Source organism: Calypte anna, chromosome 6 (assembly GCF_003957555.1).
Source record: "Calypte anna isolate BGI_N300 chromosome 6, bCalAnn1_v1.p, whole genome shotgun sequence".
In the NCBI taxonomy this organism is placed as follows: domain Eukaryota; kingdom Metazoa; phylum Chordata; class Aves; order Apodiformes; family Trochilidae; genus Calypte; species Calypte anna.
The window spans coordinates 34,935,170-34,951,291 of record NC_044252.1 but is presented as its reverse complement, the minus strand read 5'-3'; the positions used below and the strand labels follow the sequence as shown (position 1 = coordinate 34,951,291).

At 47.1% G+C, this 16,122-nt stretch overlaps 1 protein-coding gene across 2 annotated transcripts; it reads left to right on the top strand.

Moving 5' to 3' along the window:
- The first annotated feature begins 9,765 nt into the window (after window positions 1-9,765).
- BNIP3 (BCL2 interacting protein 3) lies at window positions 9,766-15,047 on the top strand. Of its 2 annotated transcripts, none has more exons than XM_030453533.1 (6): window positions 9,766-9,963; window positions 12,016-12,181; window positions 13,066-13,150; window positions 13,351-13,457; window positions 13,573-13,722; window positions 14,111-15,047. In XM_030453533.1, the coding sequence occupies exons 1-6, from the start codon at window positions 9,927-9,929 to the stop codon at window positions 14,160-14,162; spliced, it is 597 nt and encodes a 198-aa protein (XP_030309393.1). In that variant the 5' UTR covers window positions 9,766-9,926; the 3' UTR covers window positions 14,163-15,047. The 2 variants fall into 2 exon arrangements, with proteins under 2 accessions (XP_030309393.1, XP_030309392.1); XM_030453532.1 differs by having other exon boundaries at window positions 9,830-9,963; window positions 12,013-12,181.
- The last annotated feature ends 1,075 nt before the right edge of the window (window positions 15,048-16,122 follow it).

Genomic DNA, 16,122 nt, shown 5'->3' with positions numbered 1-16,122 from the left:
AACCCAAGAAATCCCAAAAGTTCTTTGGAGACAAAAGGCTTTTAGCACCTGCAAGAATTATCTGAGATAAAAATGCATTAATATTGACCATTAAGTCAGAATATTTTACATTTACTTGCTATAGTCCAGGTCAAGTTAATAAATTTTCCTTTAAGACCCTTTTCATTTTTACTTTACAAACAGTGCAAATATTTTGTTTGCCTGTAGCTTTTTCTGTCTTTGTGTTGAATACAAACTGGAGATACTGATGCTTCCAGGGATCATCACACCAGTCCCAGCACCAAGACCTGACTTACTCTCACAAAACATTTACTGTCAGCAAGCTTCCACATGCTCAGTGTATTACTCCTGTTTTCCAGATTGTAGTATAGAATTAGTTAAAATGCAAAATGTAGCAAAACTTTTCAGGAGGGCCATGGGAATATTTTTGTAAGAATCCTCCTAGAAGTTGGTGCAAATCAGTAAATCTTCAGAGAGTTTAGATATTTAGCAAAGTTCTTCTTCTAGGCGTATCCTGAGTCCCTGAAGTTGGTAAGATTTCTGATATTGACTCAGTGGCATCAGAATCAGGCCTTTTGGGTGTAGTTTATTTTTTAATTAAACACCATTAGTACTGAGCTTGTTTCAGATTTACATCCCAGTAAAATGTAGTATGTGCCATCTGGAGCTGATTAATGCTGCCCTCCTCCTACAGTACATACCAGGGGACACATCTATTATGCAACAAAGGGTCATGCAAGACAAAACAGAACAGTCAGCAGAAAAATGAGAAGTCTTTCTGGTGTTAAAAGCCCAGGTTGAATCAATTCTGATTTTCCAAAGGCTGAAATGGAGGACTCAGGGTTGTCCCAGGCAGCCTGAGCTGCAGCCTCCCCAGCTCACAGGGTGCTCTGCAAGCTGTGCCAGAATACTGCCAGGGGAGTGACTCCTGGCTGTGAGCTCTGAGGAATATTCCTGCCACCTCCAACATCATTTGGGCAGTGGCTTTCCAGACCAGATATTCCTGGGACACCTCATCCCAGTTAGTCTGGGAAAGCTCAGAGCTGCAGCCAGGCCTCCCAGCTCTTAGGAAATGGCAGCTGAGCCTGGAACCAACAGCAGGAGAAACCAAGAGCCCAGAGATATTACTTAAAAGGACAGGAAAGACACATTCTGCATCACTAAGGGACCCTTCTTTTCACATGAGTGCCATAAAAAATGAAGTCTCCCTTTGCAGATGACCTTGTCAAGGTCAAATGGCTGTGGTACTGATGAAATAACTTGAGAAAACAGCAAAATGGGATATCTATTTGGTTTAAAGAAAGACAACCTCCATATCCTGCCACCTGTGTGCATCTGAGGAAACAAATTTTGTCCTCCAGGCATTTTCTCAAGCTCTTCTGAACTCTTTCTCCTCAGACACTGCCTCTGGCTTTGTGGAGCACAAAAGGGAGGGTCATGCTGGAGGATACAGGGAGCCACACAGATGAAGCTCATCAGACATGTCTTGGTTCTGCATCATCAGAGAATAACAACTCCCTTATCACCTCTTCCTGGAAATAACAATTTGTGGATTTGCATAGAACAGAAGAGGGTTTTGAGAATCTACAAGGATGTTATTCTCCATTAGGATAATTACTACAAAACTATGTTAAATGCCTTAGATTTTTGGGGGGTTTAGGTCTATTAGACTGCAGAGCACTTGTCTGTTATTGGCAAAGGAAAAATCAGGGAGTTACCTTTCTGGCTCGGGTGACTGCTAGAAACTGCTTAATATTTTGCCACTGGTGGAAGCCAACACTGAACTCTCTAGGGACAAGTAAGCTCCCCATTTCCTTTGCATGCAGATAAATGCTGCTGGCCAATTGTGGCCAAATCAAGTTAGTATTACAGGAATGGTTTAGTTTGGAAGCCTGAAGTAGTTACACTGGGCTAAAATTTGGCTGCTTTAACCATGACATATACTAGTACAAATGCTGTTATCTGTCTCTAAAATTACTCAGTCCTGTTAGAGTCTGACAGCCAGAGTGGCTGGATGGAATACCTTTTGGTTTGTGTAAAATTTTTCAAAGTTATTTCTTCATTATTTTTCCTATTAAGCTGAACCTCTGCTGCAGATTATACATGAAGAGGTGCACCAGAGAAGATGATAGACTTTGACATTTTAAAGATACATGTTCAAAAATATAATTTAGAGGTCTTCACTTATTAACATTCATTTGCTGACACTGTTTTGAATTTGGGCCATCCTCAGTAAGGGGTAATAATCCAGAGATGCATTTCAGGGAAATAAAGTGAAGGCAAGTTTTATTTTTCATATAAACTGACAGTGCACTTGGAAACTTTGTGAAACTTCACCAAGTAGGAGGTGTTGACAACTCTCACTTCCCGAGCATATAATAAGGGAAAGATTTATAGGCACACATTTTCACAAATATATTTAAGACTAGTGCTTTGCAAGACAACCTGAAGCACATGCTTAAAAGTCAGCTTAAAATCGGGTGCTATCTTTTCCAGCAGGGCCCTAGTGATAAATGCACCTTCCTCTACTCAAGGCATTCTTCTATCCTTGTACCAGTGGCATTTGCCTTTTAATTCACCACTACAAAACCCAAACTTCCTACCAGTTTGATATTTCCAGGTGAAGAACAAGCAGAAATTTGACAAGAGCCAGGACAAAACAGAGAGAAAACAAGCTGCAGAAGTGTTGAGACAACCCCTACACCAAAGTTTCCATTCCTGAGCACCCTGCAAGGACCTCTCATGCATTTAAACACCCAGAGAAGAGCAAAAGAATAGAATGGCTTAAGGATGCTGCCTGTCAGCTGAGAGAGGTGAGCTGAGACAGAACAGGGAATGTCTCCTGCCAGGAAATTATTGTTACACTACACACAGTTCTCTGAAAGTATCATGATGAGACAAAAGTCATTCTGACTCCAGTGCATTCGTTTCCTAATTTCAGTCTGCATTTCAGACAGTGTCAGTAGAGGCACAGCCATGTTAGCTGAAAGGAAAAGGAATTTCGATGAGATGAATGACATTGGAAACCACCAATGGAGCAAACAACTGCAGAAAAAAAAAGAGCTCTCTTATTTTAATCTAACAGGTTAAAGAGTAGCAGGAAGCAGTTCTCAAGGTAGATGGTATAGACAGAAGAGTTTAGAAACCAGTAATGTCCAGATCAGTTACTCAGGGAAACCAGATTATGTTGTTACAGTAATACATCAAAACTTGCATTATCCTGAAACACCAACATTTGCAGCTGCAGAGGACATTTATCAACAATTGCAGGCCCTGACATATATGATGGAGACTCTATGAAGATCCTAACAAATAAATGGAGCATGAAGGTGCAGCCCACTTAACCAGTGAGGGGCAGAGACATTCTCCCCCATGGGCTGGCTGGCATCCTAAAGCAAAGCTGCTGCAGAGCAGAGCTATGGTTATTAACCACACCAAATTAAAACCAGGTATCTAGGGGGGGAAAAAAAAACCCAAACCCAGAATTCAGAACCAGACATCTGAAAATGGATTATGCAGAGCCATTAGGCAGGAGATGATTCCTGTGTAACAGAGACATGCACAGCACACGTTATGTACATATTTATATATGTATGAACAGACACAGGAACTGACCTCACAGGCATGATCCATCATGATGCACACTGCTTGTCTGCTTTACCTGAGGACAGCACCATTCCTTGCATGCAGTGCACTTCATTTATATAACCTGTAGGCTGTTCCTAGCAGACAGATTTAAAAGGACTTTTACGACTCAAGCAGCAAAAAACCTAAAAAAACCCAAAAAACCCCCAAACAAACAAAAAAATACCCCAAAGAAAAAACATCTCTGCTGCATAAGACTCTATTTTCCATCTCTATCCTCTCAACAGTGGAATCGGATGAGAAATGATTCATCAGTCAGTCCGGGGAAGCATTTAGAGGACAGAGAATAAAAAGGAAAAAAAAATTGAAAAAAATCAACCATACAGTAAAATCTGCTCACCATGTGCACACCCCCAGAGGGAAGTCTCAGACCAGCCTAACTGAGGAGAGGCTAGGGATGACTTTCAGAAGCAGGCTGCAGTTGCTGGGTGATGCACTGTAAATCCTGCTCCCTCCGGGGAGGATGAGCTCATTGCCAAGCTCCGGCAGCCGCCCCTCAGCCATTGCAGTCTCACTGCAGCTGATGCTCAGCACGTCAGCGCTCAGCGAGAGCCCAGCCCTCCCTCCTTCCCTCCCTCTTTCCCTCCCTCTTTCCCTCCCTCCTTCCCTCCCATCCTGCCCGGGATCGCAGGCATCCAACCACCTCACCTCCAGCTGCCTGCCCTCCCCTTCCACCTGCCTGCTGATGGAAGGACGAGCATTTTCAGCTTAATTATTAAGCCGAAGGCTTGCATCCAGCACAGACAGAATCTGAACTGAACTCCTCCTGAAGCAGTGGATAAATTACTGAAAAGGACAGAGAAGAATATTCAGATTTAAGAATAGCTATCAGCCTTTGCACTTGCTCCCTGCGAAGGAGATGGAGCACATCTGCATGGAAATCCTGACTTCTGTGAGAGCAGGGCCAGGCACTGGAGCTTCTCTCTTACTGGGGTGTCACAACAGAGTAACCCCTGCTCTGGGATTACGTGGCAGGGGGAACGTGGTGGGGAAAAGGCAGGCATCTGCCAAACCCTTGTAAGGTGTGCTTTGAGAACTGAAGCATTGCAGAAATGAAAAGCAGGTCTTTAACCCCTGCCTCGCTGCCTCTCATTACTTTTCATTACTCAGTTTCAATATTCATACCCACCAGACTGAAAATTCCCTCTTATATCGGAGATGAAAAACAAATGCAGATAAAATTAATGTATTTGGTGAGCAGAACAGGAAATGACACGTTTTCCAGCCAGCTCCCCAGCTGGAGACAGGAACCATCTCCCTCAAGATGCCACACTTGGCTGTGGCTCTGACAGAGCTGTACAAACAATGGCTTTTGAACTGCTGGATAAATAAAACTGCTTTCTATTATTAGAGCTGAATTGCAACATTTTGTGGGAGCTTGTGAGTAAAACAAATAACACTGAAAGCAGTGTTGTAAGGGATAGAAAGCAAGAGGCCATCGTTAGATTACATCACTCAAAGAATTGGATTTTGTTTTTCAGCTGGCAAGTGCCAGGGAAAATGCATCCTTCTGGCAATTTCCATGTTCTGGGCTGGACACATCCAAGGCTTGTCCAAAACACTGCACTGCATGGTGCTTTCATCACACACAACAAAAATGTTAATGATCTTTACAATCCTGTAGTCAGCCAGTAAATAAGAGATGAAAAAAATTTTATGCTCTAGTTTTCTGCTTCACACAGGGTGCAATCAGAATTTCTTGCACTTCAGGGGCTGAAAAGCACACCAATGGAAGTCTGTTTTTTATTTGAAATGCTCTCATTTCACTCTTTCCTAGCTATTTCAGCACACTCTTTATGGCTCCTCTGTCATACAGATCATCACGTCAGCCTGGTGATTTTACACACAGCACTCTGAGCAGCTACCTACAGAAAAGGGGCACGAACCTTTTCTCCAGCCACTTGCAGGGTAATTGCTATAGATAAATGTGACAGGCAATGGACAAAATGCATAGCAAAGCCCTGGGAGGGCAGTACTTATGCCAGAGGCAGCTTGCTTTTTTTTTTTTTTTTTTTTTTTTGGTAATGAAACCTTCTTAGTCAAGACAATACTGCAATGAGGTCTTGAGATAAAGGGTATTAAGCAATGCTTTGATAACCAGGGACACCACACTGCTGAAGAACACGCAGATGGCAGGAGCAACAGATGGCCACATTCACTCCAGATCTTGTTCTGCAGGAGATGGCTTTGTATCTCATCCTCTGGAGCAGAATAACAACATCTTGGGGCTACAGCCAGATAAAAGATGCCCTGAGTGAATCCTTCCTTGCTTGTCTTTCAGGGAAAGCTTTGATCTGCATTTCCAATGTCAGCCCTGGTTCTATGAGCATCTCTAAGTAGTGAGAGAATATTTTTGAGTACTAATGGTAGTATCCATTTGAATATCTAAGATAAATGAAGTCCTACTTACAGTCGGTGAGTCCTGTTTCCTGCCTATGCCCAGGCAAAGCCAACTGGGAGTTTGTAAGGTGATGTGAGGCAGGGTGAGACTGCCTACATGAGACTCTCCCCTTTTAAATCACTTTAGAAAGACATTTGCTTAAACTGGTATGGTTATCATGTGTAGATCTAACCCCTAATGCCTTTCCTTCTTCTGACTGTATATTAAAGCAGTTCATTAAATTTCACTCTGTCAAGACTGGTTTGGTTTTTGAATGTCTGACATAAAGAAATCAAACCAACAGACTGTGTATCTATTAGACCTTCTCATGTCAACAGCCTGGAGAAGCAGCTCAGAAACTCCGAGCAGCTTGGTAGTTAATTATGAACATCATTCCAAGAAGTGCACAGCATAAAAACTTATGCACTGGTTTGATTTCCAGAGGCAGTCAGGAAGGTTAATAACTAAGCCATTGCTGGCAGTGAAAAAACCAGAGGAAAGCAGGTAGTACTCAGACTTCAGCAGCTCTGGAGGACCTGTCTGTGTACAGAGGAGAAGGGCAGCAGCACCGGGGGACAGGTAACAAAAGCTGTGAGCTTCACCTCATGTGTTACGTGGTGTGATGTCACCTTTTGAAGTGACACAGGCACATTCCCCCAAATCAGCTCTGAGACTGCCTGCTGGTTGCCACTGTCTCCGGTTTAAAAGGAGCTAATCAATATGTGATTGTTTTGGTGACGTGCAAGTACACAAAATCAAATTGAGTTCCAACCTGAAAGAAGATCACAGCTTGACAAATCAATAAGCTTTTAAAGATTTCATCCTACACAAATTACAGTCCTCAAAGATCACAGCAAAACACTGCTCAGGCAATAATAAAAAATCTTTTACCATAAAGATTTATATGAAAATAAACTCATTCATCCAATTACTAATGAAAGATCCCAGAGGTAAGCTGTGAGGGCTGTACTGTGTTATCTACCAGGACAGAAGAAGATTAACTTGACCTTATTTTATACCTACCTTAAAGCAGAGAAGGCATCTGGTAAGCCCGTTTCCTGATGGGAAGATGTGGCAGCAGTCAGGGGGTGAGTGAGCAGCTGAGTGTCAGGGCTGTGCTGTGGGGACAGTGGGGTGGCAGCGAGGCACAGCACCCACTGCCCACCTCTCCAGGCAGTTCTCCTCTTTCTCTTCTTCCTTTTTGAGGGCTCCTGCTGAAGAAAGGTGCCTCTTCTTTTTTTTCCAAGGTCTGAAGTTTTCTGAGCTTGTTCAAGTCCCCCTTTGAGCTGCCCAGTCTCTCCTGCCTGCTCTCTGAGGCCATGGGCAGAGGGAGGGGGAGAAGGGTCCCAGGGGAGGCTGCGAAGGGCTGGGGGCCACTGGTGTGCCCAGGGCCCTGGCAGGGTCTCCAGGGGGTTTATGCCAGCCCCTGAGCCCAGATATCAAATTTTAGGCATTATATATTCATTATAACTACCAAGGTAATTATATCTGATACACCAGTAATTAGACCTGCAGCAGTGCGTTTCCCTCATTAATTTAAGATGACCACAGTTAGAGCAGACTCTGGACCATGGTTTGCAATATTGGTTGTTTTTCAAAGTCAGAGAAGTGTCTACAGAAAAAAATCCTGAAAAAATTAACACCTCAGTGCTTACTACCCAAGTGATACCTTTCCCTGCCATTTTGTGACATTTTTTCCTCTGAATGTAATTCCCAGGAACCCCTTCTCTGTGTTAGGGTAACAAATGCTGTAAAGTCTTAAGTGCCCATTCAGAGGATAAACATAGTGCCTTCTCCCCGGTGTTTTGTTGTTATAACCTTGAAACATTGTCACAATGCTAATCGTTTTGTTCCAAAAAAAGGTCAATTTTCTGTAAACTGAAGAAGTGATTTTAGTTTGAAATAAACCACATTTTGACTCTCGCCTTCCCAGGGATGCAAGTGCAAGCACCCCCCAGGCACCCAGGACTCCCTGCAGGGCTGCAGACGACAAGGAATTGCTGTCAAGCATTGGTAAAAATACCGGGTTTACTGTAAATGAACGAAGTTCAGAAGAGCTGGCCCTCAACTCATACATTCCCATGGCAGAATATTGCTGGTAACCCCCAACAAAACTCTCAGCGCAGCAGCGGTGCAGACAGGACACTGCTCGGGGTTCTCTTTGGTACCTTTGGAGGAGGGAGGAATTCCTTCGGTTCCTTGGGGAGCCCACAGGCACTCCTGGGGTCTCTCCCAGCTTGCAGCTGCCTGGTCCCAGTCCCGATGCCGGAGCAGGGGGGCTGTCAGGGCAGCAGGGAGCAGCAGAGAGCCGCAGGACGAGCCCCAGCCCCCGGCAGCCTCCTGAGCTCCTGAGCTGCGGGACAGGAGGGAGGAACGCACACACATAAGGAACACAGATATTCTATTAAAAAAATCCTTTTTCTTTTTCTTTTTTTTTTTTTTTTTTTTTTTTTTTTTTTTTTTTCTTTTTTTTCTGTGGAGGCACTTTCGCCCCCTAGTTCTTTGATTTTTTTATAAAGCAAATTAAATAACAAAAACAATAGATAATATGTAATAAATTAAATAAAATCTCTTTGTGAGCCAAACCATTAATCTGCTTTGTGCAATAGCCCATTGGCCGCATGGACTGTAGTGCACTTACTAATAAAATCTTCACCTTGTCTTCTGGGAAGGTTGTGTTTTAATGTTCCTTGGTACCATGGTAACTCACCAAAAACTTACCAGAAAATATATTTTATTTGGGCTTTGTGATTGTCTGCTGCTGAAAGGCACAAATGAAAAGCGTTTCAGCCTGGAGAAAACGCTTGCATACTCTGATTCAGTAAGCAGCACTTTACCCATCTTCTGGATAAATAAAACAAAACAAAACAACTCCCCCAGCAGTACAGCAGTGCCTGCTTCCCATGGCCGCACCAGACTGGGCTCGGTGTTTCCTTTCAGGAGAGCCCCTGCCTTCTGCTGGGTTGGCATCACCTCCTCAGGCATCATCACCCCGCAACAACTCATCGTGTCACCTCACGGCCCCGCAGCTTGAGGGCTGCCCGGGGTGGTTTCGGGGCCAGCAGTTCTGCTTTAGCAGTAAGACAAGAAGGATTTCCCCTGAGCACAGGGCGCGGTGCTGGGTCACCACTCGGGAGTGCGCTGCGGGACACGGGGGGTGCGTGGGGAGATGACCTCGTTCTTCAGCGTGGGCTCCCGGGGATGCGCTCGGAGGCCAACACGGGACCTTTCCCACTGCTCCTGGAGGCTCCGCTCCTCAGCTGACCTTGTGCGGGGGTCTCGCTGTGACGGGCGGGTGAGGGACTGCGGGGAATCGCGAGAGAACGTGAGGGACTCTGAGAGGTTGTGAGGGACATGCGGGACCCCGAGAGAGCGTGGGGGAGGTGCGGGACCCTGAGACATGAGGAAGCTTGGGGACACTGAGGGACGTGAAGGACCCAGGGGAACCTTGAGACAACGTAAGGGGCACCGGGGGACCCTGAGACAGCACAGGGGCTGCCGGGTGGGGGGACACCCCGAGGAACCCCGCGAGTGTGAGGGACGTGGGGGGACCCTGCGAGCCCCCCGGGACCCTGCGAGTCCCCGCTCTCCCAGGGCCCTTCCCGGGGCTCTGACGGGGCCGGGGCCGCACGAGGCGCCTTTAAACAGCGCGACGGCGCGTGCGGCACCGCGCGACGCGCCGGCCCCGCCCCGCGGTGGCGGCCAATGGGCTGCGGGGCTGCTGACGTCAGAGCGGCCGTGCCGGCAGCCGCGGCGACGCTTGGGGCAGGGAAGGGGGGGACGGGACGGGACGGGACGGGACGGGAGTGGGAGAGACACGGACACACGGACACACGGACTGACACGGGCAGACACTGACAGCCCGGCAGCCCCCCCGCCGCAGGGCACCGCAGCCCGCGCCATGTCGCGACTCAGCCCGCAGGACGAGAACTTGCAGGGTAAGGGTGGGTGGCGGTGCCCGGGATGGCGGTGCCCGGGATGGCGGTGCCCGCGGCCACGCTCGGCCTCTTCCCGCGCTCCCGCAGCGCTGAGGCGGGTGCCGGGGATGGTGCCCGGGGCCGGGGTGGTGCCGGGGCGGTCGGGTCTTATGGCGCTGCCCGGCCTGGCCCGGTCCGGTCGCGCTGCGGGGCTCGGGCCGCCGGGCCCTGCGGAGGCCGGAGCGAGGCTGCCTGTCCGTGTTCGGCCTTCCCGGGATCTCACGGCCCGTCTGCCGGCAGGGATCGGCCTGGGGGAGGCTCAGCTGCGGCAGCGGGCGGGGGAAGGGGCGGGCGGCTCCCCGGGCTGCCTACGTGACGGGCTTCACCTCCCCGGGACCGGGACCGGGACCCTGCGGCAGCCCGGCGGGAACCGCTCGTAAAGCTGTCCGCAGGGCTTCCGAATAACGCGGAGAATAAAGGGCTGGGGGGGAACAGACCGAATTAAAACAACTGGGTAACCGCGGTGGTGCCGAGCAGGAGCAGGGTAATAGGGATCCCCTCCAGATCCCCCCGAGATCTGTGCCCCGTGGTAACCAGAGGCAAATCCCTGGAAAGCAGACAGGCTGGGATGTGAGGAGGGACCAGGCCACTTCCATCTGCTGTGCGTTTAGCAAAGGTCGGAAGCAAATTTGCCTGGCGAGGAAGAGGTGTGTCTGCAGCCACATCCTGTGTAACTGTGTGATTTACACAGACATTTGCATAATCTAAGTAGCCATTCTTATCTTTCTGTGCAGTTTTCTTCTTTCTGAATTGGAAAGCCATATTTTAAGAATCCTGAGAGCTGCAGAGCTGACTGAGTGCCCATTTCAGTGCTGATTTCCAGTGCTCCCACAGTGTCCTGGGCTGGAACATCATGCAAGAGCCTTCCCTGAGAGCCCTTCCCCATGACTCCCTCTGTTCAGCTTGCATTGCCACGTTACACGTGCTCTGAGCTGTTCATATTTCCAACTTCATAAAAATACAGGCTATTTTATCTTTAAACACACCAACATATTCTTAGTGCAGTAGCACAGCCTTACTCACAAGTGTCTAACAGGGGTCCCCAGACCATGGGGTGGTTCTGCCTCTGTAAGCAGAGGAGCAGAAGCTGAGGTAGGATGTGCTGAGGAGCAAGGACAGGGAGGCTGGAAGCTGGCTGGTGCTATCAAGGTAGCTGGAGCCACACATTATTTTATTTAAACTTCAGTGGTTGGGATCATTCTTTGGTAACAACTTGGGCTCATAAATTTTGGGGGAAAGAGCAGGGGAAAGTTTGTCTGGTTATAAACACATACCCAGACACATACCACATACAGTCACATGGAGGGAAAGAAAAAAACAAAACAGAAAGCAAAACAACAAAGCAGTTGTGAAGGAGAAGAGGCTGTGCAGAAAAATGATTCTTCAAAACTTGTTAACCCAATGTTTCCATTCAAGATTTTATAAAGGAGGCAACAGGTACAGATCCTTTGTGCACTGGTTACTGCCAGCCCAGAAGAGTTGTTACTCAGTACACTCTTAAAAAACAAAAACAAAAACACAACCACAACAAAGCAACACCTGACTGCTGGAGTTAAATATACTGCAAACACATGATCCAGCTGTTGCCACATATCCTCCTTTGCTTAACAGCAACACCTCAAAGTGCTTACTCAAAAGACACTAAACAAAACAAGTTATTGGAGTCCTGAGCCTAAAAGCTTTTCAATAAATGAACAAATAAACTTTGGCAGAGAAAATCCTTGAAGCAGAAAGATTAAATATATCCCAGAATAAAATCTCTTCAGCTACAGAAGGAAGCAGAGTACTGCCCAGCATCTTTATGGTTCCATGAGGCTTTCCAGCTTGCTAACAAAGCATCCCCACGCTGGGCATCTCACCGTGTTTATCAGCTGAGATGTCAGTGCTGGTGCTGCTGCATGTCCTGCTGTAACAGCATGCATGCTGGGGAGGATCAGCAGCCTCATATTTGACATGCCTTTTGTGCAAAACCACTTGGTTTATTTTGGTTCTGCTTTCACTTATGCCAAGCAGGCTCCTGGGTTGAGCTCCACTTCAGTAGCAGTGGAAGCAGTGCCAGCAGCCAAGAGCAAGTACCTGCCTCCATTTCCATCCACAATGGTGACATGGAGAAAATACTCCTTGATGCTCAGCATGAATCTGGAAGAAGCAGCTCAAGAGAAAGTTCACATTGTGACAGGTAAACAAAATGCACTTTGTGAGCCAAGGAACAGACACTGTGACACAAAGCCACGCATGAGAGGCAAACACAGACATAGTTACATACCTGTGTGCATGTACATCTGCACGTGGGAGGGAGGAAGAGATGGGAAAACTTCCTAACAAAAGGATTGGTGTTTAAATAGTGGACTAGTGCTCAGGTAGAAAGAAGTTGCAAGGGAGGGAACTCCAGCAGAGTTCTCACATCTCATGGAGATGCCATCTTGGGGCTTTGGTGTATCCTGGCACACGAGTCCAGCAGCTGAAGGTCCCAGGGGTGTGCTGCTGGTGTGCAGGCAGCAGCCTGGCCCAGTAAATCAATCCTGGGGAGCCCTCTGGGGGGGTTTGTTTACAAACTGTAACAGATTGCTAGGAGTACAACACAACAAAACAACTTGAATCTGATGCAGACAGTCAGTGTTATTAATTCTCTGATTTTGATGGACTGTGAAGGCTGCAGCCTAAAGTTTATTTAAAAAAAAAAAAAAAAGGAACTGCAGGACTCAGACCAGACAGTAGGATGCAGAACTTCCTAGCCTGACCTGGCTACTTTGAATTTAAACCAAATTCCACTTCTGTCCATCGTTTGCTGCCCAGTGTTATTTAGTAATAAACGTGAGGCAAATCATGTCTCACAGGCATCTCTCTGCACTGTTGAACCACAGCTCTGCAGCACTGCCTGGCAAGGTTAACTGGACAGGGCTGTATCACATGCACACATCAGTCTCCTCAGTCACAGTCAGGGCACTATAGCTCTGCAGCACAGCTGTGTGTGGAAGCTCCAGGGACTGCCTTTTAGTGTGACCATAAACAATGCAATAAAAACTGTCATGAGTTCCTTCCTGTGCTTCTCTTTTTATCAAGCCCTCCTCGTTCCCAGACCCCTCAAGACAGTCACAGAGCTTTGGAAATAGAGAGTCACAGCAGTGGAGAGAAGAATAGCTTTCAGGTAAAAGAAAAAAAAAAAGTCTTGCTTTGGGAGAATGAATTTCTTATTCTTGTGGTTTGAAAACCAGGCTTAGGAAAGAAGAGGTAAAGCTGCCAGTGGGGATTGGCATGTGGGCTGAGGTGCAGAACAGGAGTTTTGGTTTGCAGACTGACATCCCACTTGTCACTGCTCTGAGCACTGCTTGATCATGGCTCTTTCAGTCTGAAGAAGATTTTCTTGAAAGGAGGAGAGAAGTAGAAAGGCTCCTGAAGAAGAATGCAGATTGGATATGGGATTGGTCCAGCAGGCCAGAGAACATCCCACCAAAGTGAGTGCTTCTGTTCTGGATGTGTTTCTGGATGAACCTGGATGCATTTTTTACTTCCACCTGTATGAAGCTGTGTCTGCTGATGCTGTGTCTGTGCTTCCTTCCCCACCCCCAGGGAGTTCCTGTTCAAACACCCCAGGCGCACAGCCACCCTCAGCATGCGCAACACCAGTGTCATGAAGAAAGGGGGGATATTCTCAGCAGAATTCTTGAAGGTTTTTCTTCCATCTCTGCTTCTTTCTCATTTGCTTGCCATTGGATTGGGGTAAGTTTAATTTTTTTTCATTTTTTTATGTTGATATTTTTACCTGTTTTCTTGGAGGCCTGATTCTGACTCCCAGTTCCATCTTTGTCTAGAAGATGGGTGATGCACCCTTCTCCATAGAAGTGGGACTGACTGAGCAGCCTGCACAGAACTGCTCAGCTGTACAGCTCAGGGAGCACCACCAGGCCAGGGCAGGCACAAAGTCACGAGCCACTGAGCAGCAAGTTCAAGAGGTGCTTGATTTGCCCTCTTAATTACAGCTGGCACTGCTGCTCCTGCTGGGCACCACATCCCCTGTAACCTGAGGAGAAAAGTGTGTTCCTTAGTGCTGTGCTTTCTGTCTGCAATGAAATGCAGCCCCTGCTGACCCCCTGCTCTCCATCCACAGGGTTTACATCGGAAGGCGCCTGACGACCACAGCGTCCAGCAGCACCTTCTGAAGACTCCTGCAGCCCAGCTTCAGAGCAGGATACCTGCCCGGGAGTGCAGGAGCTGGAGAGCAGAGGTGGCTGAGCTATCCCTGGCTCCCTGATCGGGGTGTACTTGTTCTGTAAATGTTGTGTTCCTAGTGTAGTAAGAAGGGGAAGAGGTGCTGAAGCTCATGTGTATCGCAGCTAATCTGGATCAATTCAGAGAGCTTGTTTCAGAGGCATCAACATCTGTTCTATTGCTTTGTAGTGAAGTATCTTGACAATTAAAAGAACTTGATGTTTCAGTCCTAGCTTTAATATAGCACTGGTGATTCAGCTAGGCATTCATCTGAACCGCTGTTTCTTTGTACTTCATCCATGTGAATGTTCCTCGCTGCTGCTGTAACCACCACCACTAGGGATTTATCTATACAGGCAGGACTCAGACTTCTGCCTTGCTTGAGGCAGTTTCTTCCTTAGGTAGATGTTGCTTGGCTTCTTCACATATGTGAGATGGGAAATGCAGAGACAGCTGGGAGAAATGAGCATGAGGGAAACTTGCACCCTGTTTTAGTAGTTGAGAGTGTGATGCACAAGAGCCTGAAGTAAAATTTGGACTTCAGTGCCTAATGATAGCTTCTTCTGCAGAGACATCTATTTAACTCCCTAATTAATAGAAGTTTCTTCTGTTGTATCTACTTGCAGACTACTGCTTCTCAGTCTTTTTATCTGTAAAATTATAAATTTGCATCTGATATTTGTCCCATCCTTGTATAGATTTCAAAGAGTTGCCTGCTTATTTGTTTTTACTAATGGAATGCCTTTACATTCAGTGATTTTACCTTATTTAATGAGAAGTAAATGTTTGCCAAAATATCATGTTTTATATATTTAAATAAAAAGGTTCCTCATGGATTCAGAGTTTTCTCATTCATTTTTCTCTCACACACTCTGTCTTTAAACTTTTGCTGGTTGGCTAAGAGGACCCAGAAGAGGTGAGCAGCACAGGCCCTGTTCTGCCTGTTAAAAACCTGGGATGCAAAGAGCAGGACCCTGGAGTGCTGCTGCCAGAGCTGCTCCAACAACCAGGAGAGGGAAACCCTTCAGAGAGAAAAGAAAGCCACCCCCACCCCCTTTCAGGTTTTATTTGGTGATGCTGGGCTAATCGTGGGCATAGGAAAATATTGCTCAGCCCCTTCTGGAATGCCAGGCCAGGCCAGTTGCATGGGAACGTCCTTGCACGCCTGCCAGGGAATCAAGAAGGTGACTCCATTTCCAGATACAGCCTCTGGGAAGGGTATGAAACAAGGGCATTTGGTTAAAAATTTGATAGAAACTATTTCCAGACTTCTGAAGTTAACCATAGTGCTCTAGCATGAAACATCCCATTAGTCTGCAGGACAGCCACCTCACAGCAGAACCACAGAGCCCCAAGGCTGTATTTATACAGCCCAACACTTCCTTCTTCCCCTTCCAAAGGTGTTTGTGGAGCTTTCCCTGAGAGTCTGATTGAGTCTGTGCTCAGTGCTCAGTGACTGAATTGCTCAGTGCAATTCAGAGTCCAACCCTGATCCCCAGACAAGGAGCACAGCTCCAAGGCACTGCTGGACAGGCAGAGCTCAGCCCCAGCAGACTGGGCAGTAAGGATCTGGCAGACCCAAATACACAAATGTTTAAAGCAGGTTTCAGAACCTCCTCCCCCTCATTTCGGGTACAACCTCTGCTCTTCCAGTTAATTCCTGCAGCAGACCTGAGCCTGCAGTTACCTCTCAGTTAGATGTTTGCAGACCTGTGGATCTGTGCTCTGCGGGTCCCTCCTGCCCCGCCACGGCCACCAGACCTTCCCCTCCTAACACTTCACCTGCTGGGGAAGGGGCTGCCAGTGCTGCCATGTCCCTGCAAGGAGATGCCTTGGGCAAATATCTGAAAAAAATAATAATTTCAATTGACAATAAAATCTGTTTTTAGAGAAAACAAAGTGATGAAAATT

Coding starts and splice junctions, on each gene's coding strand:
- BNIP3 (XM_030453532.1), top strand. CDS start 9,927: ATGTCGCGACTCAGCCCGCAGGACGAGAACTTGCAGG. Junction 12,182..13,065: donor GAAAGTTCACATTGTGACAG/GTAAACAAAATG, acceptor CTTTTTATCAAG/CCCTCCTCGTTCCCAGACCC. Junction 13,151..13,350: donor GAGAGAAGAATAGCTTTCAG/GTAAAAGAAAAA, acceptor TGGCTCTTTCAG/TCTGAAGAAGATTTTCTTGA.